At 41.1% G+C, this 25,286-nt stretch overlaps 1 protein-coding gene across 1 annotated transcript in view; it reads left to right on the top strand.

Moving 5' to 3' along the window:
* b3glcta (beta 3-glucosyltransferase a) overlaps positions 1-25,286 on the top strand; it is a 64,320-nt gene that overhangs the window by 37,578 nt on the left and 1,456 nt on the right. Inside the window, exons 5-14 of the mRNA XM_047595226.1 lie at positions 3,117-3,193; positions 3,794-3,905; positions 5,248-5,384; positions 5,488-5,551; positions 6,471-6,602; positions 10,486-10,555; positions 13,631-13,744; positions 21,001-21,100; positions 21,567-21,686; positions 22,530-22,674. Coding sequence (XP_047451182.1) covers positions 3,117-3,193; positions 3,794-3,905; positions 5,248-5,384; positions 5,488-5,551; positions 6,471-6,602; positions 10,486-10,555; positions 13,631-13,744; positions 21,001-21,100; positions 21,567-21,686; positions 22,530-22,674 — 1,071 coding nt within the window. The remainder of the gene's footprint in view (positions 1-3,116; positions 3,194-3,793; positions 3,906-5,247; positions 5,385-5,487; positions 5,552-6,470; positions 6,603-10,485; positions 10,556-13,630; positions 13,745-21,000; positions 21,101-21,566; positions 21,687-22,529; positions 22,675-25,286) is intronic.

Below are 25,286 nucleotides of genomic sequence, written 5' to 3'. Positions count from 1 at the left end.
CGCTCTGCTGCTTTGTTTTGCTCACAGTGTGAAGCATTGGCTCGCTCAGACAATCCCTGCACACCTTCCCAGCTCCGTCCGCATTACAGCAAATGTTTCAGAAACACCTTCTTCTCTTTCGGAAAGGGATTGTGCGCTCCGTCAGCGTCCTGAAATATCCTGTGCTCGTTCTCAATGATCCTTCTTTCTTATAAGTTTATTTCTTTTGTGCGAAGGCCGGAAGGAGCAGGAACTAAGACGGAGCATGGCTTTTATCTGTCATGTTTCTGCCAGGGCAGGAATTTATAACTCTATAATCTGTTCATCTGACACAGAGACCGCGGCATAAGACAAAAAGTACCACACGCTCTGAACCATTAGTCTAGCTGGAAATCTCTTGGTTTTCTTGCAAAATAATAAAAATAATAATAATAAAAACAGCTCACAAATACATAGATTTTAAGGCGCTAGCGTTTTTACCACGTCATTTTAATGTCTGCCTATATGATTGCAACAGTTATTGATTATTGTGTTTTGAGTTCTCACCATGTGCTTACATCTTTCAGTTTGGTTATTTCTTTTTTTTATTTTTCAAAGTAGGGTTTTCTGGATCTAGAATAAAACATTTTAAGGCCAGGACACACCAAAGCAACCTCAAAGAACAACACAAATTTGAAGCCACCTGTATTTTCATGACGCGTGTCTCAACTCTAGACTGTGAAAAGATGGAACTTGTTACGTAACAATAATGCTGACAACCAATAAAGACAACTATGGAAAGCAGATAGCGAATATGGCAGTCAAAAAAAAGGGTTTATTTACAATCTTTCACTTAATTAATTCTTTCGAAATGTTGGGGGAGGAGGAGCTGTGGGGGTGGTGCTAATCAAAAGAAACAAAAGTATCACAAAATAGAGCCTAGCTTAGTGATTTGTGTGTAGAAAGGAAAAGAAAACAGAAGGCCTGACTAACTTCTCCACAAAAGTGAACAAAACTTAGAGGGGTTGGCATCAACCCATAACCTACTGGAGTGACAATATTTACTGTGTGTGCGCAGAATGTAAAGGGTACCCCAGCCTTACCTCAGCTCTACGTCGCCACCGCACACCGCAAACAAAGAGCTGGAGAGGCTTTTAAAGAGGACGTGAAACAATAAATGTAGTTATGATAATTTAAAGAAGGTCTCTCATACCAAAAAGATGATATAAGTTTGGTAAGGAATTTCAAAATCGTTTAAGTTACACTGTTAAAACACAGGGTGTTTCGCACTGAGCTACTACATAACATTGAGAATGACGGGGAAAGAGGATCAGATTATAAAACGAATTAAAGGAGGCATGTTCTGCATTGCTCCTGGATGTTCACATGAGTTTTATAAAGCTGAAGACCTGGAGAAAGCTGTTCATTTCCCTCATTTCCCACTGACACCACCACCTGTTCTAGCTGCACTCAAAAGGAAGAATCTTGATTTGGAATTTGCATTTTGTACTGTTGAATCTTAAGTAGGCTCCGAGTAGAGCTTCAAAATGCAAAAATGGTTTCCTCTGTCTCTAATTGGCCAACTGGTCAGAGTGTGAGCCAATACTCTGCTCTTCTGGACCCCAGTCTTCTACTTCCTACCTGCAGGAAAAGAGCAGGAGAGACACACAAACACACAAGCCTTCCACTCTACATGTAACGGAACTGCTCCCCCTAGTGTCCGACTGCAGTATTGATTAAAAGCTCCACCCCCACCATGTGAGTGGATGGAACTTGTGTCAAACTAAAACATGAAAATACATACCATATATAAATATATATATATTTTTTCCCGAGTATGGTTTCTGTCAGTTTAGGAAATTAATATAATATTGATTCATGTTTAAGTGGCCCTTTTTTGTTTGAAGTTTCGTTTAGTTATATGACGCGCTGTGGAAAACATATGTGACGTCACAATGACTATCAGTTACCACGCAAATCACTCCGTTTAGCGGCCCTATAGGACTGTGGGTGTTGGAAAAAATAAAATAAATAAAAGTACAGTGTATAATCCTATATGAGTAAGTCTGCTCAGACTCTGGCTCCAAACTCGCAAGATGGCGCCGCTCGTATCCCTGGAGAAATAGCAGTGACAAGCAACGTTATTTTGTCTGTGTCACTGTGTAAGTATCTTGACCACACAGCCAGTAGCCAGATAGCACCAGACGAGCACAGACTGCATAGGCAGCAACCATAAGTAAGGACTTTGAGTGACCAGCGGTAGCTTGAGCTAACACGTAGCGGAGAGTTGGGTGGGCGGAGCTCAACATCCAGTCTCCTTTAGCTCCGCCCACACACAACCCCCTAATGTCCATATTTCCGAGTATCCGAGTGTGGGCGGAGTAAAGCTCATCCGACATGGCGACCGTCGGCTCCGCCCACTTTGGGCTTCATCTTCGAGGTTCAGAATCCAACGGGTGACATCACAATGGGTTTGTCTGTAGCATATACAGTCAATGGTTCTGCATCTGAGTGAGGTGAAATAACTCTTAATACCAGCAGGTGGCATTAGTCAGTATTTAAAACCGGAAGAGGTAAAACACGCTCAAAACTGTCACACAAAGCTGACTGAATCATGATGATCAGTGGGTCTGCAGTTTAACGAAGTTATCATGTCTTTGTGAAAGTATTTAGCTTTGTTTAACTAACCTTAAATCTTAATCCGTAACTGCACAGTCAATCCGAGCGGTCTCTGGATTGACACAGACACAGGGTTCAGACACAGTTCAAACACTCATAGTCATATATGCCAAACTCACAGAGGATTTCTTAATAGATTTTTCCTTTTTATAGAAATTAATAGCAACAGTGGCTGTGCATTGCATTAGAATTAAAATCCATTTAAAACTTGCAAGAACAGTGAGCTCTGCCGCGCAGTGTTTGGGGTTTGTAGTTAAATGAGCCAAAACCACTGGGACAACTGGGACAAGCAAGGCCCAGAAGTGGCTCATTAGCACTGATCAGACAGTTGACCCTGCAGTTACAGTATAGTCTCTCTAAACACCAGACTCACCCTCGGGGTCCTTGATTGCAGCAAAGCAACTTTAATTGTCTTTAGCTTTGTGTCGCTATTGCACAGCGCTAACAGTGATCTCTGCTTTGTGTCGCGTTTCTTGCAGCAGCCACCAGTCGTTCTGCTTCTTCACAGTTTATCAGATAATGAGGGAGATTGGAGCATCCTTCCTCTGCTGCCTTAGTGAGTATCCCTGGACTATTTTTACTCTTTAATGCCTCATAATGTGGACAAAATGTTCATGTGTTGAGATTTGGAAGGTCACATTTAAGTTTTGAGGACATTTTGGTTTGCCGTTATGTACACAGTGGCCGGGATTGATTGCTCCCCATTATAATAAATGCCTTCTTAATGTGTCTGTAAGTGTGACAGTAAGCCTATTACAGCAGTTATTCAGTGGTGTGAACAGCATGATAATGACATTAGCCACAGCTGTCTACATGCCCCGGCCTTTTAAAGAATCCAATATGCGCTCCGTGATTGTTTTGAGATGTGTCTGGGTCTGTCCTCTTCATCCGAAGATTTCGGGACCTAGATCATTAAAGTCACATGAAACCATTAGATGTCCACCCGTCCTGAAAAAGTGGCTGTGATATATTTGCCTTTGTTTCCCCGAAGCTGCCTCAATCTGACTGTGCCAGCACAAACTCCTCAGACTGGACTAAAATTTAAAAAACAATATTCGTACATTTTGTCCATGCATGCGAATGCTCCATTTGTCGGTGCGTCATTATTTAATAACAGAGGATGAAGCTATAATCTGTGTCCGTGTGTATCTCTCAGTTTCTCGTACTCCTTTGGGAAGAACTCCTCCTGGATTGTATTTCTCGAGGAGGAAACAAATGTGAAGATGGCAACCCTTCTGCAAGTCCTTGGGAAATTTGACAAGAATAAAGTAAGCAGACAATCTAAACCTGGTGCATTTCTCTCTCTCTCTCTCTCTCTCTCTCTGCCTCTCTTTGTTTTTCTGTCTCCGTCTCCGTTTGCCAAATTCATCAGCAGCACCAGAGCCTCCCGCTCAGAGCTCCAGCTTAGCCCATCATTGCATCAATTAAGAGATACTGTATCGGGTTGGCTCAGGCCCTTTGCAGCTGTTGAGCTACACCGAGCTGCACCAGCTCACGGCGTAACCTGTCAGACATGTCACTCCAGTCTCAGCTGTCGACCTAATTTAAGCCCTGTCCCTCCAATCATGAAATTATTTTTTCTTCCATATGGGTCGGTGGGGTAGGTCGAATATAAATATTGAATGAGCTCTGCAGGAAATCATACATTTTCTTTTCTCAATCAAACTTGGAAAAATAAATTTCTCCTTCAGTATTTTTTTAAATAATCCAAATAATTGTCATATTTTCATGGTTTGATCTTAGTTATAGTTCCTTCTTTTCTCTTGTCAAGGCGAGATCTAGCCGAAACGAGGCTACGTATGATGTTAATTGATGTAAATGCTGCAGGGGAAAAGCCCTTACTTTTATATGCAGATAGGTAAGACTTGCTTTGCTCTCCCTTTTTATTGTCATGCCAACCTATTTAGATTACTGAATGGTATTTCAGTCCCAAGGCAGAGGTGGATTTCATTATTACATGCATATCCACAGCCTCATTCGGAGGAGGAGGTGAGACAACATCCTGATGACTTGATTCATTACAACAAAGCCCCAAGCGAAGACTTCTCTCTCAGGTGTTAGAGCTCAGCGTGGTCAGCCTCATTTTGAGCTAAGAACGGCAGGTTTTATTTTTCCAAGTTGCCAAATTAACTTCAGCGAATGAGATGCGTTACCCTATTTGACACATAAATAAAAACGGTATTTGATTAAACAGTCTGTTCAGGTGCCAGCTTCTCAAGTCAAGCCAAAAAGTTGTCTGCCTTTGTTAAAGGAAACTGTTCACTTCAATAAATGACACACATCTCTAAAAATCTCCAAAACCAGATGGCGAGATTAGGAGAAGGGTTAAGAGGCGCTGGTGCTAAGCTATGCTAACCAGCTGATGGCTGATCTTCCCAGAGATTTTTTTTAAATATCACCTTATTTTTACCTCTGATATGTCAAGAATCATTATTTCACCTACTCACCAAAAAAATAAATAAAAAATCAAAGATATTTCTGACAAGTGCAGGATGAAAGCTCCAAAAATAAGACCAGAAGCTGGTGAAATTCTCAGCGCGTTAACGGAGAAAAATCCTCTTTTTCACCTTTTGAACATGTTGAAATTTGCCTCCCAAACATATTTACCAGGAGTGGTTTCTTGGCAAGCCGCTGCGTGATGAGGAGTCGACCATCATCCACCACTACGCCTTTGCGGAGAATCCCTCCATCTTTAAATATCCAGACTTCGCTGCAGCCTGGGCCTTAAGCATCCCGCTAGTTGTTCGGTGAGCATGAGCAGTAAATCTGTTATTTGTTCTTATCGTGCAGGTTATAGCGGTTGCGGTCACACTTCTTATTCATTTATGGATTTGAAACTCTTGTGTTTAGGCTCGCAAACAAAGTGAGAGATGAGCCACTTAAATCCGACTTCACTATTGACCTGAAACATGAGGTAAGATGAAACGCAAGGCGCACGGTTACACTGAGACCTGCTTTGTCTGGAGAGGGATGATGAGTCTCCGGGTTTTCAGCTATTTTCTTGTTTCTCACACTCAAGCCAGTGTCAACATGCTATAATTTATTTGCACAAAAAGAGCAAGCCATGAAATCCATCTAACCTTGAACTGAAATCTCATTACTTTGGAGAATTGTCATGGCGCCGCATTGAGGCTCTTATTTTTTATCACTGAAATTCAGTCGGTGAGGCGTCTGGGGATTTTGTTGAGTAAACACAACATCAGACTTATCAGGCTCCGTCTGGAAAAGGTGCTTCGGTTAGAGATGGCATGAGTTTTTTTTTCTTTTTCTTTTTCTTTTTCTTGCAGATTCAATTAAAATGCTCCCCCTTATTTATATTGAAAAGAAAGTAGAGTGATTTTCGTCTGCAGAGATTACACGTGGAAAAAAGAAAGTTGGATTTATACAGATTAATGTGTTTGCTACTGTGTTAATCTAGTTTGGTAATTTTGCTCTGAATCTGCGAAACGGCACAATTTACAGGTTGCATTGTGCATTGTGCTCGTTGCTAGACTGTTGCCACAATTCAAAAAACACTAATTGCCCCTTCCTCATTACATATTCTTTTACTGTAACATCTCCATCATCCCCCTGCAGAGTACTTAAACACAAGCTTTAAATCCTGTTCTGCTTCTCCCAGGTTCTCCCTCTCCATCCTCTTTATCTCTTTTGTGGCGCAGTCTTAAATCTTAAATATGCTCAGTAGTATTTTGTTGAGCGAGCAAAATTATCATGTTTACTGTAAAAGAATACAAAAAGAAGCACACGTCTTTTCAGTTTTCAGTAAATAATGAATATCTGAACGAACGCACCCCGTCTGTCGCCCTCCAGTAGATCCGCCCGTGTCTTTGCAGGTTGCCTTGTATATCTGGGACAATGGGAAGGGTCCGCATCTCACCGCGGTTCCCGAGCTGTGCACTGAACCGGAGGACTCTCCTCAGGCCCGTAGCTGTGCGACCACCCTGAGCAAAGACCCTCCACTGTGTGTGAGTATCTGCTCTGTATCCTGATCAGTCTCATTGTTTCCCAGGAAGCGGAGAGGGGAACGAAATTAAACGACAACATAAAACAGAGGATGCTTCGCAGTGAGACGTTGGCAGCCCCGTGTTGATATACGATGTTCGGCCTTTTGAGCCCAAGGACACGTCTGTGGAGCACCAATATTTTACAGCGGAGTACAGCCACGTGTGTTATTGCTGTCAGACACCGTTCAGTAGAACGTCGTGCATTAACCTAAAAAGACAGAAGACTTGGGTTTGTTTTGCTAAATCAAATTTAGTCATCCACCAAGAAAGCAATTACCCCCCCGTTACTAAGCAACATCTTCTTGCATCATTTCCAGAAGGGACATCAGAGAGGTTATTCTGACTTATGTTCTTTTAACTAAATTTATCTCCATCTTATCTGAATACGACTTCGAAGTAGGTCCGCGGACTAATTTCTTCAGCTCTTCTTCTCCTTCTTCTGCTGCTGGAATTATCTTTTTGTCACATTTAGATCAAAAATAAATGTAAATTCATGTTGTCCACAGCTGGTGACTAACCACCCTCTCAATTTGTCTTTGTCCTCAATCCTTTTCATCTCCTTTATTCACCACATATATTGCGCGAGCGTGTGTACTTCTTTGCGTGTCTGAATGATATCTGCGTCCTCTATATAAGCGAGTTTGTTCGGCAGCTTCGCATGTGAGAAGCAGGTAATTACATGGAACTTGAGGATCTTGGCATCAGATTAGACAATCAAAGAGTCTGCAAATACAAAACTGTGTGTGAGGTGCGACACTTAAATATACAAGACATAATTACACAGCCACATGCAGCTTCTTATGTACCGTATTATTAAAAGGCAGTTTTATGTGCAACCATGAAAGAGCTGGATGGTTTCTCTGAATCATTCTGCAGGAAATAATTTGCACTCTGTTTAGGCCACGCTTTATGTTGCATTGTGTCGGAGTCAGATCCAGTGAGTGGGTGAGACAAAGAAAAAATACATTATGATTGGGTCACACCGCAAGTAAGGCCAGAGCTCTCAGTGTCAAGTAGAGATTTAAATGGCCGCAGCTACACTTCCATTGGTGGATATTTTTTAATTTTCCAGCTATGTCTGTCTGTTGAATTATGAGCACGATTAAACTGATGAGAAAGACTCAAGCATCCCTTAATCCGCATTAATTAACCACACATGCATCTACAAGCTCAGAAGAATTGTTTGGTTATTATGACAGATGAGAAGTAAGTAAATTCAGTCTTGTAAGTTGTTATTCACACAAAATACAGCGGGCACAGTTGTGGTCTTAAATCTGGAACACCTTTGTCGCAGTCTGAATGGTCAGATTTATATTCACGTGGTTCTCACCTCCCACTCTCTGGGAATCCCTGTCCTCATAAAATCACATTCATTTGAGGAGAAATCAGCTCAGGCAGCAGGTCACAAGTGTAATGAGTATTCAGTGAAAAGTTTCCATTCAGACAAAACAAGAAGGGACGTGTTGTAATCGCGCGGTGCTCAGAAATCTTGTGAGACGAATTGCCAAGTCGCCAAGAGTAGCACTTGGCTTCAGCTTTAAAAAAAGCAAAAAAAAAATGAAAAGAATCAAGAGCCTCAAGAGGTGGATTCAAGGTGAAGGACTTCAATCAAAGTGACTGCAGCAAAACGTGTCTTTTTTGTTTTGTTTTTTTGTATTTTGGGTGGTAGCTAAGTTTTCACAAGGGCGCTTCCTCTCTACCTGCACACATTGTTCTCACAATAAAACAAGTCATTTTCATAAATGAGTAATGCACACACAAACAAGAGACAATGAGGTCTGGGAAGAAAACCAAAGGTCATCAGTAAGAAAGTCTTTTAGTTTCCTTGAGGTTTTTTGGGTCTTAAGTCAGTGAAGCATCTCAATACTCTACTATTTGGATTACGATTTAATCCGTCTTTGACAGTCTTGTGAACAAAGTAAAAAAAAAAATCTCACGGTTATATTGACCAAGTACTCCAATTAACAGATGTTATGCAAATAATATGTACATTGTTTTAAACTCAACTTTTTAGTTGTAGTATAATTCTAAGCCTTAATTATAACATAAATCATACTAACCGCTCATCTTTTTGTAACAACTAAACTACGAAGCTACACTTTCCCTTGTGGATCATTAAAGTCTAACCTGTCCTACACACCGTCTACACCAATAAGCCACAACATTAAAACCACTGACAGGAGAAGTGAATAACCTTCACCGTCTTGGGGTAAAAAAGGGCTGTAAAATCAGTCCAGTGCATCCCCGGGTCAGAGCTGCCAGCCATCCAAGACATGTACAGTCACAGCGGATCCTCTCTGACTCCAACCAACCCCAGATATAGACTATAGACTATAAAAGAGTCTGACAGGCGGTTGGGGATCACCCGCTCTCGAACCAGTAGGTTCAGGGACACTTTTCATCCACAAACCATGAAGGCTACTGACAACAGCTAAAGCGCCACACAAACACACACAGACACACACAAGCACTTATTTATTCTTTTTTATTTTACTGTATTTTGCTTCTGTGAAGAGTGGTTTTACTAACTGGGGTACATTTGGCATTTATTCATGTTGATGTTACTTAGACATGTGCCACCCACCTAAACCAGACCAGGCACCCCCACACCCATAGCAGTTTAGGAACAACTTAAAAAAAAAAACAGCACAAGGTGTTAACCTTATTATCATTTCAATATTTTTTTTTTGTGTGTGTCTTTTTTATAGATTTTATTGCTCTCAGGTCGTGCTTCAAGCTTTGGTTCTTGTTCTTGTTCTGTTTTTTTTTTTTTCTGCATTGAGTTTTATTCTGTCAGAAACAAACTACATTATTGTGGGACACTCTTTCCAAATCTGTACCACCCACCTAGACCAGACCAAGCACCCCCACCCCACGCGCTAAAAAAAAACAGCATAAGTTGTTGACCTGGACTCCAAATTCAACCCCCATTAACAACAATTAATAACCCTCAGAAGGCCCATGTCTATTCTCTGCTGACTCACAACTGTTCTGGTGGTGGGGAGACTGAAACAATATTAATAAGGTGGTCATAATGTTGTGCCTGACCAGTGTCGTCCTCTTCTCTCTTTGTGTTTCTGTGTAATTGTTAGTTGATATGTAGTAGCTTTAACTCCAGTATTTAACTCCACATCAGTTCCTGTCCCTCTTCAACTGATTGCGTAGCAGCGTATTTACAGCCGGATGCCAACACACCAGCTCACCAGTGTAAATGCTACACAGACGCAGCCCACTACAGTGTAATCTCTACATAGATCCCTTCTAGGAATATAAACCGAGCTTTAGAGATACAGTACCCAACATCATATCCATTATTATTACTGGAAAACTGATGTTTGTTCAGCAGCTGATTATATTTTAACTCTGCCATTAATTTTTAATGCCCTCTGTCTGCTGTTGATTTAGTGAATCTTTTCGTGCGTTAATCTTTTAAATTGTGTTGCAACAAAGCACAAAGACATGTTTCTTTTTTTTTTTATCCACTTTCATTTATCTTGATTTTCTGTCTCACATGTTGCTAGCACTTCCATTTTACTTCCACTAATGTCGGTCTAATTTAGCGTTACGTCCTTTTTAAATATGCTGTATGGTTATGAGGTTCAAAAGGAGAAGGAAGAGGGTCAGATCACCTCAAAACATGTACAAAAAATGAATAAGTGAATAAAATCCAGCACTTTGAAGTGTGCCACAGTGAGGGATCACTTGGACACTGAATTTAGCCTGGAAGCTGAATTTCAACTGCTCGGCCGCGTATAATATAGATTCCTTTTCAACTACGTGTGATTTGTGATGATTTGTTCTTACGGGCATTCTTTGATTTTTGTGTCTCCTGTTTTCCTCAAAGGGGGAGCCTGTAAATAAAGAAGAAATATTTGTTGCCGTGAAAACGTGTGGGAAGTTCCACAGTGAAAGAGGTGAGTCACACTCCCACGCTCTCACGGAATCCAATAGAGACACACTATTTCCCCTCATGCGATGGCACACGTTTTTGTCCTGTTGTTTCCTTGTAATGGATTTGTTTTACTTTTTGACGTGTGCGACTGTGTGAGCAATTTTCCTCTTTTGTTATAATGAAATCTTCCTCTGAATTACTCCACCACGCTGTCTTAAAGGATTTAATATTGTATGGGGGGAGAAAAAAACAAACAAACCTTGAAGTGCTTAATTTTGTGCTTCCCTTGATGCGGGAATTGCACGGTCGTCCAACAATGCGACTTACTGGCACACTGTTTGCAATGGATCGGCTTCTCTTTTGAACAGATAAAAATGAAGCAGGTTAAGTCAATCGCAAACAAATTGCACTTACATGTAAAGGGTGCAGCTCAAAAGTAATTTCACTAATTAGCTTGATTACCATTTTCCCTGCCAGGGAGCCAGTATCACTTTCAGATATAAGGAAGATAAATGATTAGATTTATGCTGTATATCAAAGGTTAGCAGAGATTAAGAATGCAATAGACATTATCCATTTAACGTGTATATACCGGTAACAAAAACAGTTTGATCTATAACCGCAATTCTTTTTATGTTCAAGTCTTCTCCATTATGACTTGATTTTATTACCAAGAAAATAAACACGTACACAGATAGTTATTATCATTTGAGTATTTTCTTTTTTTTAGATTTTTTTCATAGATTTTACAAATTTGAAACAAACTACATTATTGTTGGACACTCTTTCCAAAGCTTCACAATGTCAAAGAGAAGAAATCCATAACAGAGCTGTACCACAACGACAGCTACTACCATTCAGCGCCTGCTTAAAGGCTTAAAGACGACATTGACTTTTGTGTCTGCAAACCCACAAAACGGCACAAAAGCCTATTTCTGTGATTTCTTTTATTTCTCCATCGATGAGAAGCCGTATCTGTATCTGTATCTGAGTGGTTCAGATGTCTGTGAAGGTTCTCGGTCATCCAGGTCATGGTAATCCAAAACTTCAGGTGTTTATGGTTGGACTTGTTGTGGTAGCAGTCATTTTCCGCCGGCAGACAAATCCTGACATCACATCACACTTACCCACCTTCGCTGCCTCCCCATAAAATTCCATATCTCTTATAAAATCCTCCTTCTTACCTACAAAGCCCTCCACTCCTTGGCCCCCCGGTACCTCTCGGACCTCCTTCACCCACACACCTCAACATGAAGCCTGCGGTCCTCTAATCTTGCTCTGCTCTTCCATCACTCGCACCAGCTGACACATTTTGGCGGATAGAGCCTTCAGCCTGGCTGCCCCCACCCTTTGGAACTCCCTTCCCCCCCGAGATACACATCACTCCAACCCTGGACTCATTCAGATCTGCCTCATCTGTTTGACCAGGCTTTTTCGCCTTTCAGCCAGTCTTCACCTTCTCAGTTAGCTCGCCATGAGCTGTTCGTCCTTTCTGTCTTGTCTAATTGTCTAATCTGTCTCATCTGTTCTTGTAAAGTGTCCTCGGGTGTCTAGAAAGGCGCTATATAAATTAAATTTATTATTATGATTATTATTGTTGTTGTTATCATTCAGTACTCGAGGTTCAGCCCAGATTGCCTTGTAACACACAGATTCGGTCTTAAATTTCCTGAGCTGCTCATAGACTTGTAAAGGTCCTCTCAATAACATTGAGCCTAAATGTCACATGACATTTAGAATTTAATATCTTAAATAATTACTAATCACAACAGCCACTTAGAGCAATGAGTCTACAAGGGCGAAGAAAAGCCGAGTGTGTTGTCCAGGAACAATACACTTTCTAGCATTTGAGGATACTGTTAGCTAGCATGTCAGTGTTGACAGAGATTCTTCCAAACATTTGCTCGTCCACCTTTTGCTTTCTTCTCACTGCACAGCATTATGAAGTTACGAGTTCTCCTTCTTCTGCTTTTGCTTTTTTTTTGATTGGTGGTTGGCACTAACTGGAGTGTGAATCAATAGACTTACAGCAAGTTGTTGCACCGCCGTCTCAGTTTCCCAGAGAAATCTTTGATTTAGTCTATTTAATGGTTTGTTTCTTGTGTGTTGCACTGTTGTGGGAAGTGGGAAATATATCTTTGAAGTTTCTCCTGAAGTTTGTGATACAGCCTGATTTCTAAATTGGGGTAGACATTTAAAACTCTCGTGGTCTTAGTCCAGCTTTACAGGAACTCATTAAAAAATGGGACCTGTAGTATAAACGTACACTATACACTTATAATAGGATGAAATCCTTGTGTCAAACCTGTGCGACAAATGAAAACTATTTGATAAATTAATGTTTCCATCACAAAACAGGTTAATAAAATCCCCTTTTATACACATACAAGCTACCTGCATCACAGTGTTTAAAGGTTTAAGTTTAGTTATCTGTTTCCGAGAGGCGATACAGCCAGCATTTTTGATTTTCTGTACTAGTAGCTTAGGGACATAGTATACACTTAATAATCTGCTAGCCTACACTGTCTTTGCTGTTTTTCAAAAGAGGACACGCGGTCAAATGCCACAGGTCTCAGTATGCTCCCAGGCATTTAGCACACACTAGAAGAAAAGGACTGACAGCAAATGCAATGATTCACACTGCAGCTCTGGAAGTAAAGATAAAACTAAATTTTTATTTCACAGCTCGCAATTCAGTAGTTTTGTGATGTATTTACTTGTGGAATAGGCATTTGTAAGACAAATCAAATATCTAGTGCCACAGGTTGGACTTATTCAAGCTATTCTATTATAAGAATGAGTCTTTTCCCTAAATGACAAAATAACCTAGCATCTGCCCCCACTACCCAGCTTTGAAATCATTTTGAACAAGGAGTGAAGATTTAAGGGCATGTCATCTCACTATCGTCTTTGAGTTCTGTCTTCCAAAAACAAACAGAAACATCAGAGAAACCGTGTATTGAAATCAACATGAAATAATGATTTGCTCAGGGAAAAAAATCTGCATTGCAACAGAGCCGGGGTGGTGGTGGTGGTGGCTTGTTGTGAAACTTTGTGAATGCTCTGCTGATTCTTTGTCTGATTCTTCTTCCTCTAGTTCCGGTCATAAAGAAGACTTGGGAAAAGGAAGCCGTGTTTTTAGAGTACTACAGTGACCACGCTGATCCTTCCATACCAACCATTAACTTGGGAGTCCCAAACACCGAAAGAGGTGAGCTCTTCTTCTGCAGCCTGGTCTGCTTCTGCCTCTGTTGTGCCCACAGACACTTGCCTCGTGTAATGGTCCAGGCTGAGCTGCATGCACAAAGGTACATGAAAAATGAGCTGGCTAACTCGGACTGAAAGTTCTTTAACCTAACACCTTGTGAAGGGGATGTAATTCAAACCTAATGTTGCTGGAGGACTGGTGCTGAAGTGAGTGGGATTACCTCTGTCAGAAGTGAATTATAACTTTCTGACCCTAAAAGTGTGTTTACTGTAGCTGGCAGAAAACGTGCCTTCTGCAGACCATCTGTTCTTGAATTTAGGGAGCTCAGATCGGAGTAGGCGATATAACCTGCACATTTAATTACCACAAGGTTGGCCAGTAACCCCTGATGATTCCACCCACCGCAAGTCTGTCATTATTTAATGGCTAAAATGATTACTTTAGATGTTTGTCGAAGGGAAAATTTGATACTACTTCATTTCACATTTTCATCAATGTAGAACTTTTGCTTCCTGTAGAATCTCATACAGAGATAATGTTGGATTATGCAGTGGATATTCAACTTCCAAAGCTCAGTTTCAATATAAGGATCAAATTACAAATTCAAATTTTTGATTTGAGAGGAGGTGGTGGTTGCCTACCAGGTACTGCAGCTTCCTCCGACCATCCAAAGACATGCTCGTAATATTCGCTGCTGATTCTAAATTGGACGTAGGTGTGAGTATGAATGGTTGTCTGTCTCTCTGTGTTAGCCCTGCATTAGACTGGCGACCTGTCCAGGGTGGACCTCGCTTCTCGCGCGATGACAGCCAGGATAGACTCCAATCGGTTATATAAGATGAGATGAGATTTGAGATGAGTTTTCTGACCTCTCCCAAAGAGTTTCTAATATTGCCCTGTTTCATTGATGGAGTCAGGAGCAACAATTCCACATTTTTGAAAGTGTGAATAGGTTTTAAACTTAACCAAGAGATGCAGAGGTCATTGAATGCACACAAAATTCTTTAGGTTGTAGGGGAATCAAATTATTAAACATGTAATTAAGTCTAATTACTGCGCTCGTCAAAAGGGGGCACCACCTACATGCATGCACTTTATCCTGTAAGAATTAATAAATTAATATCAGATCAATATTAATTATAAGTAGTTAATCAATGTCATCATATCTGAGGCGTCAGCTCTCAGTACAGGGATCATCTGTTTCCAGCTCAAAAGGACCTTTCTGACAACGACTTAAGTGAAATAGATGGTTTATGCTGCGTTGCATTTAAGGTGCTGTCGCCACCATAAACAAACGGAAACTGCAGTGGGCCTAATATTCATACCGGTGGTCCACCTGTACTAATCTCAGAACTTGATTTGAACTTGGTTTCTCCTACATATACAATACTACTGTACACGTAATATGTGCTTAGTGTTCTTTTACCATGACAAGAAGGATTTCTCTCTAACGCTCTGCTAAGCTAGGTCAGTTAGATCACTGCTGTTCTTTTGTATTTAGATGTGAGAGAGTGGAAATTTGATATCGTATTCCTAAAAGTTCAGGTCCAAAAGTTAACTTAAAATCAAGGACAAAATAGTCCAGCGAGTGCTCAGTTAACAACCACTGGCTGCACCTGCTAACAAGACCCAGAGGTGTCTCCCTGGAGGTGCAGCAGTCCTGATTGACTGGAATAAGGCCCTGGGACACACCAGGTTTCCCTGCAAGGAAAATACATCCTCTGCTGGTCGTAAGCGTTGTGATCCCCCAGGACAAGCTTTAACCCAACAACATCCACCAGCTTCTCCTGAGGGAGAAACTAGAGGTTGTTGTTAAACAATGCAGAGTTGGCCTGTTTTCAAGTAATGCTTTGAACCCGATAAGAAAGAGAATGATAGATAGGTACTGTCTTGATATTCTTTCACTGTTAATTATACCTGAATTGCGGGAAGCTATAATTATTATTTTAACACGGAGTAATCTGCTAATCCTCTGTGCGTGTTCGGTTTAAAGTCTGATTTTTTTATCCTGTCATTTGTGATTGAACTTACCAGAAAGGTCTATTTCATCAGACGCTGCTGTCAAGATTCTCTGACAAGAATACCTCTGGCATTTTATTTACAGTCCTGCTCAACTCTTTTCAAATGTTGGATTCATTTTTATAGTTCATGCAAGAGTTTCAGAGATTCCACAACAGAAGTCAACTTGTATCTAAATAGACCTTAGAATGCTCTGAGCAATTTGCTGTGAGTTTGTAAAGACAACACACACTCTCTGCTTCAGTGCCCCCGTGCACGCTTGAGGCATGGTCCATTTGGGCGAGAATTATTCTACATTGTGATGGCTGTCAGCACAAAATGGCACCGAAGACCTCTCATGTTGCACCTTAATGGGATGCTGCAGCGACTAAAGGCATTTTTCAGACCAGTGTAGAATGGCTAAAGGTTGTTGTTCAAAGCAGTCTGGTCTAGTCTCCAGCCTCCCTTCAGTTTTCTTTCTTTGGGCAGCTTTCTTTAACAAGGACGCCTTTTTGCAACCTTTTTTTTTCCATCGAGACAGTGAGGGATGCAAACTGCCACTGGCGACTTGCTGGTACATGTGGACTCGCCTGCTGCAGAGCTCGTCAAGAATAAAAGTCAATCTCTTCTTGTAAAGTTGCTTGTAAAGTTATCAGTCCAGTTTGTTGTTGATATGCAAGCCCCCGTACGCTGAGAACCGCGTCGTCTCTCCTCGTTGCGAATAGTGACAGGTTTCACCCACTTTTGCTCTGTAACAAATCCACTACCAGCTCCTTTGATTATCCGACACTGAACATTCTGCGTACACGCAAGCTGCCTCAGATCTCAGATGTTCTCACTTTGAAATCATTTATATGTTTATTTTGAAGTCAAACAGCCAAAAATAAGAGTGACATCGACAACTCAGATTAAAAGGAATTTGTATTTCTCTCACTTTCCCTGGCAAAATGAGTTTGCCTCTGATGGTTCAAAACTATCTGTTGCACTGGAATCCAAAATAATAATGACTTCGCAGACGGAATACATAGTGGAACAGCTCCCTAACCTGCAGCTTGTTCGTTTTCTTTTGCGTTATTGGACACTGCTAGTATCTGTGCAGTTCATTCATTTCGACAGCTAGTATACTGGACCTTGACCTGGAGCCACAACCGCACAACTTCCTGAGGTGGCATAACTGGTGAAAAGTCTGAGGTGTGACGAGTAAAAAGGAAAGTGACAATGCAGTCCCCTGGGCCACCGCTGTGCCTCTCTGCAGCTTATAATGCATTTACAATGTGTAGCTGTTAGGAGTCAGGCCACGTCTGACTGGAAGCAACCACCTACAAAATGATTTAAAATGCTAAAAACACATTACATTTAAGAACATTATGATGCATGAAGAAATTACTGAATTATAGATTTAATGGCTGCTTAGGATTAATTGAAAGGGGGAATGTGGAACAGATTTAACTGCTTTGTTGAGTTTAAATGCCCCTTTAAAAGAGGAAATTATTGCTTTTTGTACCGTTTCTCTCGCTGATTTGTAAAGAATTATATAGTGGTGCAGAACCATGGTAGAAGTACGGGCTCAAAACGTCGTATAAAGGTCTTCAGGTTGATTGCGTCAGCAACAAATTGTCTGATCTGTGTTGTTATTTTTAAAAAAATGCCAGTCACAAGCCAAACACAATGTATGCACATTGTCTATTTTATTCAGCCAACAGTACAAAGCCTAAAAAAATAATTGGCAGGAAAAACATACTCACTTTTAAATCAGTTAAAAGGCTCCCAAAATAAAAGAAATAAATAAAGAAATAAATAGATAAATGAGTAACTAATTACAGTGTCAGTGTACAGTGTATATTTTCTCAGATCTTGGGGTCATTACAGAAAGAGCTGAAGTGTGCTTTCATTTGGTTTACGGACAAACTAACAAGTCTGCAGCTGGTTATGCTTTGACAAAAAAATATTAGGCTGCAGTCGCTTGGCTTCTCAAGCCCCTTCATTTGCATAGCGCCACACATTACCTAACCGAGGGCCAAGAGTCAGTGTGACTTACTTCTCAAGTTTGACATCTTATTCAAGAAAAAGCCACGGCCGGGCTTCTCTCAGCCAGTAATTTATGCTTAAACCAGTCTTGGCAAAGTCTTTCTCACAGATCATTTTGAGGAAAGTGTATCCTTCCCTTTAATTTTTGATGTATTTATGATGTGTGTTTAAAAAAAAAATATATATATATCTAATGTTGGCAGCAGTCCACAGTTCATCATCAATCCAGGGAGGGGATCTTCTCTGGTTTGGTAAACAGCCAGAAACTGAATTTACTGTCAGTCCATAATGTCAGTCAAAGCAAACTCATAAATGTATTTACATCCTAGTGGATGCACGGCAAATTGGAGTCTAGAAAAAGTTTTTAAATGCGATTGGCCCCGTATTAAACGCAACCATGACAAATTCATCTTTGTTTAAACAAATATATGCTATGGAATCAGTCACTAAGGGACACGAAGCCTGCGGCCACAACAGCAATCAGATAAGGGTGCAGTGAAATGATACATGAGCAAGGTCAACCAAAAAAATAAGCTGTTTATCTGTCTCTCAATGACAAATACCCACATGATTTATTCCTACTTCTTTTGTTTACTTGTTTTTTTTTCTTTTGTTTTGTTTTTTTTTACTCCTTTCCCGAGGCCTCTGAATTTATGGTAACGACTCCTTTAAGTGTCCTCGAAATTCATCAACAGGCATCAGCGTGTCAAGAGTCTGTTTAAATCATTTAAATTTAAATTATTATACTTGCCTCTGCCTTTAGAGACAAACCTTTAAACTATGTTCTGTGAACCGAAGAAAATGGAGTACAATATGAGCAGTAGCATTTGTAAAAAAAGCAGATAGAATCATCCAAGGTCTACAATTGGGGGGAAAAATGGTTGTTTTGTTTTCTGCTGCTGTCTGTAGGCAATTTAACATTTTATGAAAACACATTGATTCTTACAACATGTTTATGCATTTTGGAAAAAAAATAAAATATCAGTTTGAGGTAAAACATTTTTTTCAATTGTCTGAGCAAGTGAGGTAAAAGGGTGATGCAAAACCTTGAAATGGGAAAATGACACAGGCACTTTATCGAGCAAATACGCACTCTTGTCACGCCGGTCAAGTGTGTTATACAACAATTATCTGAGGGATAATAAATCTACTTTGGGACTAAAGAGGAACCTTTTTCAGTTTTATGTGCAAAAGAATGAAACGGTAATTGCGCTCTTTCCTTTTTGTTTTTTTTGTACGTTTAATTGATTTGTGCTGCGTGTAACATGAAGAAGGAAAGTGTTTTGTCTTTCAAGGCCGCTGAGAAACGCTAACCTCCTCCAGAACTAGAAATATGATTACCAGGGTTGTCTGGAGATCTGTCTCTAAAAGTGCATTTTTGGATTTTATTTCTGTCAGCAGTTCAAGGTGTCCTTTCTCATTTTATATTCAGATAGTCGTAAAAAAAAAATAAAAAATACACCTTGGGTGCCTTATAAATAAAACAGTGGGGCCTCAGAATTCTTTGTGTTGCTTACCAACAGGGATTTCCAAGGCTCTGCTCTCAGCCCTGATGGGGTGCAGATATTTGGATTCTGATAGGTATATTTCTTTGGTTTCCTTGTATGTGTTGTGTACTGCCGCATCAATGTTTTTATTTTCAGGAGTTGGCAGAACATTTTGTTCCATCTGGCCGTCATGTCAAACACATCGGAGTAAAAGTTTGTTCTTCCTGGCTCATCATGCCAAACCTACCTTATTATTTTGTTGAGATGTCAGAATGCAGACAATACCTTTCTTACCTTTCACAGAGTCACAGAGGAGCTAGATATTTGTGCATCGCATCTTTATATTGGGGGGGGTTCAAATGCTAAATCCTTAAAAATACCATAATACAGATATGTTGTTGTACCTGGAAGGCCTAAAGTGTCGGCTTCGCTTCTGTAATACCTTTAAATGTGAGGCCGTGTGTTTGATCTCTGCAGAGCGCGATGTGTGATGTGTCCACTGATCCACGTACGTTTGAGGAGATGTCCTCGAGGAGAAGGCATAACCGATGCTTGTTCACACTCATCATGCACGTGATGCACGAAAGGTGCAAACACAAAAGTAGTGCGTCCTAGTCATCCTGCTCAGATTTGAGTGTTCTGATACTGAGCTGTTTGCGTAATAGCTGGAGCTTTACAATATGTCCTTCCCCGAGTTAAAAGATGCTGTGTCTGCAGTTACTAACTCTATGTAAAAATATACAAGCTGATAAAAATGATTGATACTGCAATCAAGGTTTCCTTCAGTCACTTGAGGACGGCCATGATGGCACCCATCTATCACTCACAGCAGCCTTTATTTATGCATAACTTTCAGTTAAATTATAGTTTATTCATATAAGGTCAATAACATTACAGATTGTCTCAAAACCTGGTCTGAAACCACCAGAGCATGTGTAATTGATACATACATCTTACTAGAGCATTCATGTAGTAATACAAATACAATATATAGTGGATGCATGTTACGGGAAAGTTTGATAATGAATATAAATAAAACAGTTAGTGACGGTCGATGTTCTATCACAGGTGAGTTAACTGCTATGATTATTGAATATAAGTGGTATCATTTGCAGGCTGGAAAATGATGCATTCAGTCCAGATGGAGATGAAGGAGGACGGGAGGGGAGGGGAGGGCAGATGGTGAGGGGGAAACACAGTCAACAGTTGAGATGCTATACGTCAATAGCATGCCACTGGGACAGTAATAGAGTGTTGAGTAATTGAGTTGTGATATAGAGAAGAAATTAGAGGGAGAAGGAAGTTTTAAGGCAGGTGTAACAGTTGTCCCAGTTGTGGAAATTAGCCGTAGAGACCAAGATTTTAATGGCGGTATATGGGGATCGCCTCACATTCAGAAGTGGCCTCGAGTGGCCGTTTGATTAACTGCAGCCTTGGCGCTGTTACGGTGGCTCCATTTTTCAACACTCGCCGTCGAGACTCGATTGTGACATTTGCTCAGCCCCCTTCTCTTCAAATCATTTATTGTCGGGATAATTAATGACGGTAATTTACTGTACGCCCGTTGTCCTGTGTATGTGTTTATTTGTGTGCAGCCATGTGCATGTAAATAACTGCTTATACCAAGTGTGCTTTTCCTCCTAACAGGGCCATTTATCTTTGTGAGCCTGAATACAGCACGGTCAATAAGCACATGGTGATTAAGTCTCACTGGCCTTTGTATTGATAGTATGTCTCTATTCGCAGGCCACTGCGGGAAAACATTTGCAATCCTTCAGAGATTTTTAAGCAGCGCCGTCCCAGACACCAAGTGGCTCCTCGTTGTGGACGATGACACTCTTATCAGGTACGTCCTCGTTGTTGTTCCTTGTTCCTGCTCCACGTTTTGAAGCCGCGTTTTATTGTCTAAATGCTACACTTTAATTCCCCCCAAAGTTTGACTGACAGCAGCAGTTCATAAATCTTTAAAGGGATTCTGTCTCATCCATAAAAAGGTTTGCACAGTAAAAAGAGAGAAACTCTCGGATGGGAGTCACTTTGGGAAAATGAGTTCCAGAGATATTAGCATCTTGTCGAACATCTAAAAAGCTCAGTACATAAATCCACGTCCAACTCGCTTTACTTTCCGCCAGGTTGCCCCTTAACGCGGAAGCCTCCGGATGTGTATTAGTGCCCGAGGGAGAGCAGTTATTCCAGCCTGTAGATGGACAGTTTCATTGGCGTGTAGACGCAGAGTGTGTGTGTGTGTGTGTGCGTGTGCGTGCGTACGATGATGATGAGCGTGTGATGAGTTTGATCTGTGCTTTCCGCAGCATCCCCCGACTGCAAGTCTTGCTGAGCTGTTATGACCCCTCTGAACCGGTGTGTCTCGGAGAGAGATACGGCTACGGCTTGAGCCAAGGTGGCTACAGTTACATCACAGGAGGAGGAGGGTGAGTCTCACCGCTTTAACGCCCTGGGAATAACGATGAAAGATACAGAGGCGGCAGAGGAACTACGAAGTGTGTAATGAAAAGGGGGGGAAAAAATGGAATCTGTAATTTACAGATAAACCATTTCGATTCAGTTCAGAAGAAAAAAATGTGTTGTTCCCCTAAGACTGCATTACAATCATGGTACTTAATTAAAATACAGAAAAAATCACTGCAGAATAAAGTCGAGAAATTGACCAGATAGAAGGTCGGTGCTTTGAATTGTGAAAAACTGCAAAAAAAAAAAAAATCCCATTTCATTGTTCTCCTTTCTATATAAAATATGTATGTTTTTGAACTGAACAAGAAGCAAAGGTTTTTCGATTTCCATAGTCCCGATTCCACGTCTATCAAAATCTGCAGCGTTCATAAATCCTGAGCTGTGTGAGAAACTCTACTTAGGGACCCTTCAGTTGCCATGACACTTTACAGCACCACAGCTGGCAGTTTCTTCGAAAGTGATGTCTCCTTAAAAACCTGTATTGAGTGGCAATGAACGATTTTTCTGGCAGCTTAAGATTTTTTTTTATTTTCCACGTGTAATTGTTTCATTTCAAAGAGGTGTCGCGACGCTTTTTGGGCAGAACTGATTCACGGCGGCAAAACAACACATCTCACTCAATATACTGTTTCACTATTTACTCTGAATAAAATACACACAATGACCTTTAAGGCGATGGCTCCAAGTTATATGTGGTATTCTCTGGTTATTTCTGTCACTTGCTTCCAAAGTGATATTTTACAGTGCAAGTAAATTGGCTGTATTATGTTTTATTCTTTTCTTTTTTTAACGTGTTGCTGCAGGATGGTGTTCAGCAGGGAGGCAGTGGTCCGACTTCTTAACAGCGGCTGCAAGTGCTACAGCAATGACGCGCCAGATGACATGGTGCTGGGAATGTGCCTCAATGCTCTGGGGCTTCCCGTCACACACAGTCCTCTCTTCCACCAGGTTGTATTTGCACTCCTACTGCGAGGATGATTTGGGGTTTTTTATTTATTTATTTATTTTTTTATTTTGTGAAATATCATCATGTCAAAATATACTGAGAATATTATATTTTTGCAAGGTATACGAGTCTCTTGTAAGGAACATATTTCAGACTGATCATCCGAAGAGAGATTGGAACTTTTTTTAGTAGGGAAACACACAACTGAGTGACTACTGGATTTAAGACGGGATTTAAAAAGGAAAGTAAAGCAACGTACACTGATCAGCCACAACATTATCACCACTGACAGGTGACCATCTTGTGGCAATACAGTGCTCTGCTGGGAAACTTTTGGACCTGGCATTTGTGTGGATGTTACTTTGACATGTAGCACCCACCTAGACCAGACCAGGCACCCCCACCCCATAGCAATGACACTCCTTGATGGCAGCAGCCATCGCCTGGGCTGGCACAGGTTCAGGAACAACAAAAAAAAAATCATTAACAGCATAAGGTGTTGACCTCGCGTCCAAATTCCCTAGATCCCAAACTGATCTAGTATCTGTGGGATGCACTGGAACACAGAGGCCCCTCCCCTCAGCCCATAGGACCCAAAGACCCCCACTAACAACATCCTTTTGCCAGACACCACAGGAGATGTAATATGTGTCATACCACGCAGCACCACAAAAGTAAACAACAATAAAGGGAGGAGAGAAATGACTTTGGAGCTGGAGTCGTGGTTAGAGGGACAGCCTTTAGGTTGAAGGGTCAGAGGTTTGCCTCCCTGATTTGCTCCTGGGTGTGCCCTTTTTTTCCACAATAAAAAGAGTCTCTATGTGAAGACTTTGAAGAAAAACCAGTAAGTTGGTGAGAGTTGAATAAGTTGGTGGGGGAGTATGTTATAGACGACATTTTGGGGTGGAGGGTGGGCAGCTGCTGAATGCAACTAATGAAGAAACTCAAGTAATAAGTTGATTTTTTAGAAGAGTAATCAATAATCAGATTACTTTTTCAAAGTAACTGTGGCAACACTGGTCACAACTGTTCTGGAGGCACAAGGGAGACATGCACCATATTAGAAAGGCGGTCATAATGTTATGCCTGATGGGTGAATATCGAACCGACAAGATCTTGTCGAGAGTAAATATTTTGGCAGCTAGACTCCGATGAGAAGGGACGTCATGTAGCAAAGTTCCATATAAAGGTAGCAGATAGGTGCCCTGCCCCTGGAGACAAGACACTGGAGGCAGTGAAGCAGATAGACTGGTGGAGACTGCAGGTGAAACCCCCTAGACAAGTGGGATGAGGTGGAGGAAGACAGGGAGGAGGAGGAGGAGGAGGGGGAGGCTGCACGAGAGGCTTAAATGCAGAGTGACAAAACTGGAATGAATTTAGAGAATGAGCCCTTGATTGACGTGGAGAACGCGTGCAAGCGGATAATAGGACGAGAGTCAGTAATGTTGAAATTAAGAATGAGGTGATTTCCACATCGCGGGAAAAAGCGGAAGGGGCGAGAACGGTGAAGAAATAGCCCAATTTGATCGAGGACGGATAGAGAAAGAACGTGTGAACAAATCTTCCCGATTGAGCTTTTGTCAAGTCTCCCATTTTTGACAAAAAAAAAAAAAAAAACCTGCACACACACACACAGGGGTTGATTTTTATCTTTGTTCTGGTTGATAAGACGGGTTAGAGCGTTTAAGATTCGCAGATTCTGTAATTACAAGGTAAGTTGGATTACCCTACATGTCAGTCTCTTGTACTTTGAGACATTTCAAAGCCACGGTATCTCCTGTTAAACAGAAAAGGCCAGGCATATATTTGACTAGAGAATCCATTTACTAACCTTTTCAGCGCACATTGTTCGAATATGTCGGAGCACTTTGTGGGGGGGGGGAATGAGGGCATAATTATAACGTGGATTCTTATGTGAAGTGTTTTTACAGATCAGAAAACGGGTAATTATAGTATTTCATTCTCAGCATAATTGTGGCGTTATATCTAGGGTGCTTTCCATGCAGAGATAAATGGTGAAACATAGCATGTGAGTCGGAGACTTTTTCAAATCCCGGCGTTCTGACTAAAGCAGCCGAGTGGAATCGTTCATTTTGTTGTATTTGCTCCCTTCAAACGAGGCTTTGTCGACCGCGTTGCACGAGAGGAATCCGTATGAACGGAAAGGTCTGAGCTCACGAGTTTGCGACCCGTCTGCTTGTTTAGGAGCCGCCTTCTCAAAACTTAAGCGGCCTGCTCTCCATCCATCACTTTGGAGCAGACGGTTGGTCGTTAGTGGACATGCCGAGCTCTGGTTGCCAAGGTAACGGCCTTATATATATATATATATATATATATATATATATATATATATATATTTCCCTCCCCAAATATTTCAGGGTGAAACAAGCAGAACATTAAAATATTGATAATGTATAGACAGAGCTGGCTCTTCTTGCTATGAGCACGCTGTATTTTTTAAAAGAAAGTACCGTTAGTTATGCTGTTACGCCTAAGATAGTTGAGAAAGATGCAACATGTTTCTCTCAGCTCGTCTCTTCATGCGTGAATGTCTTTTTGCCTTTCTGCATCAATCAGGCATAACATTATGACCACCTCCTGAGGGTGTCTTGTG

The sequence above is a fragment of the Mugil cephalus genome, chromosome 9 (assembly GCF_022458985.1).
Source record: "Mugil cephalus isolate CIBA_MC_2020 chromosome 9, CIBA_Mcephalus_1.1, whole genome shotgun sequence".
Lineage (NCBI taxonomy): Eukaryota > Metazoa > Chordata > Actinopteri > Mugiliformes > Mugilidae > Mugil > Mugil cephalus.
Note: the sequence above shows the minus strand (reverse complement) of the source record. Positions and strands in the feature narration are given on the sequence as shown.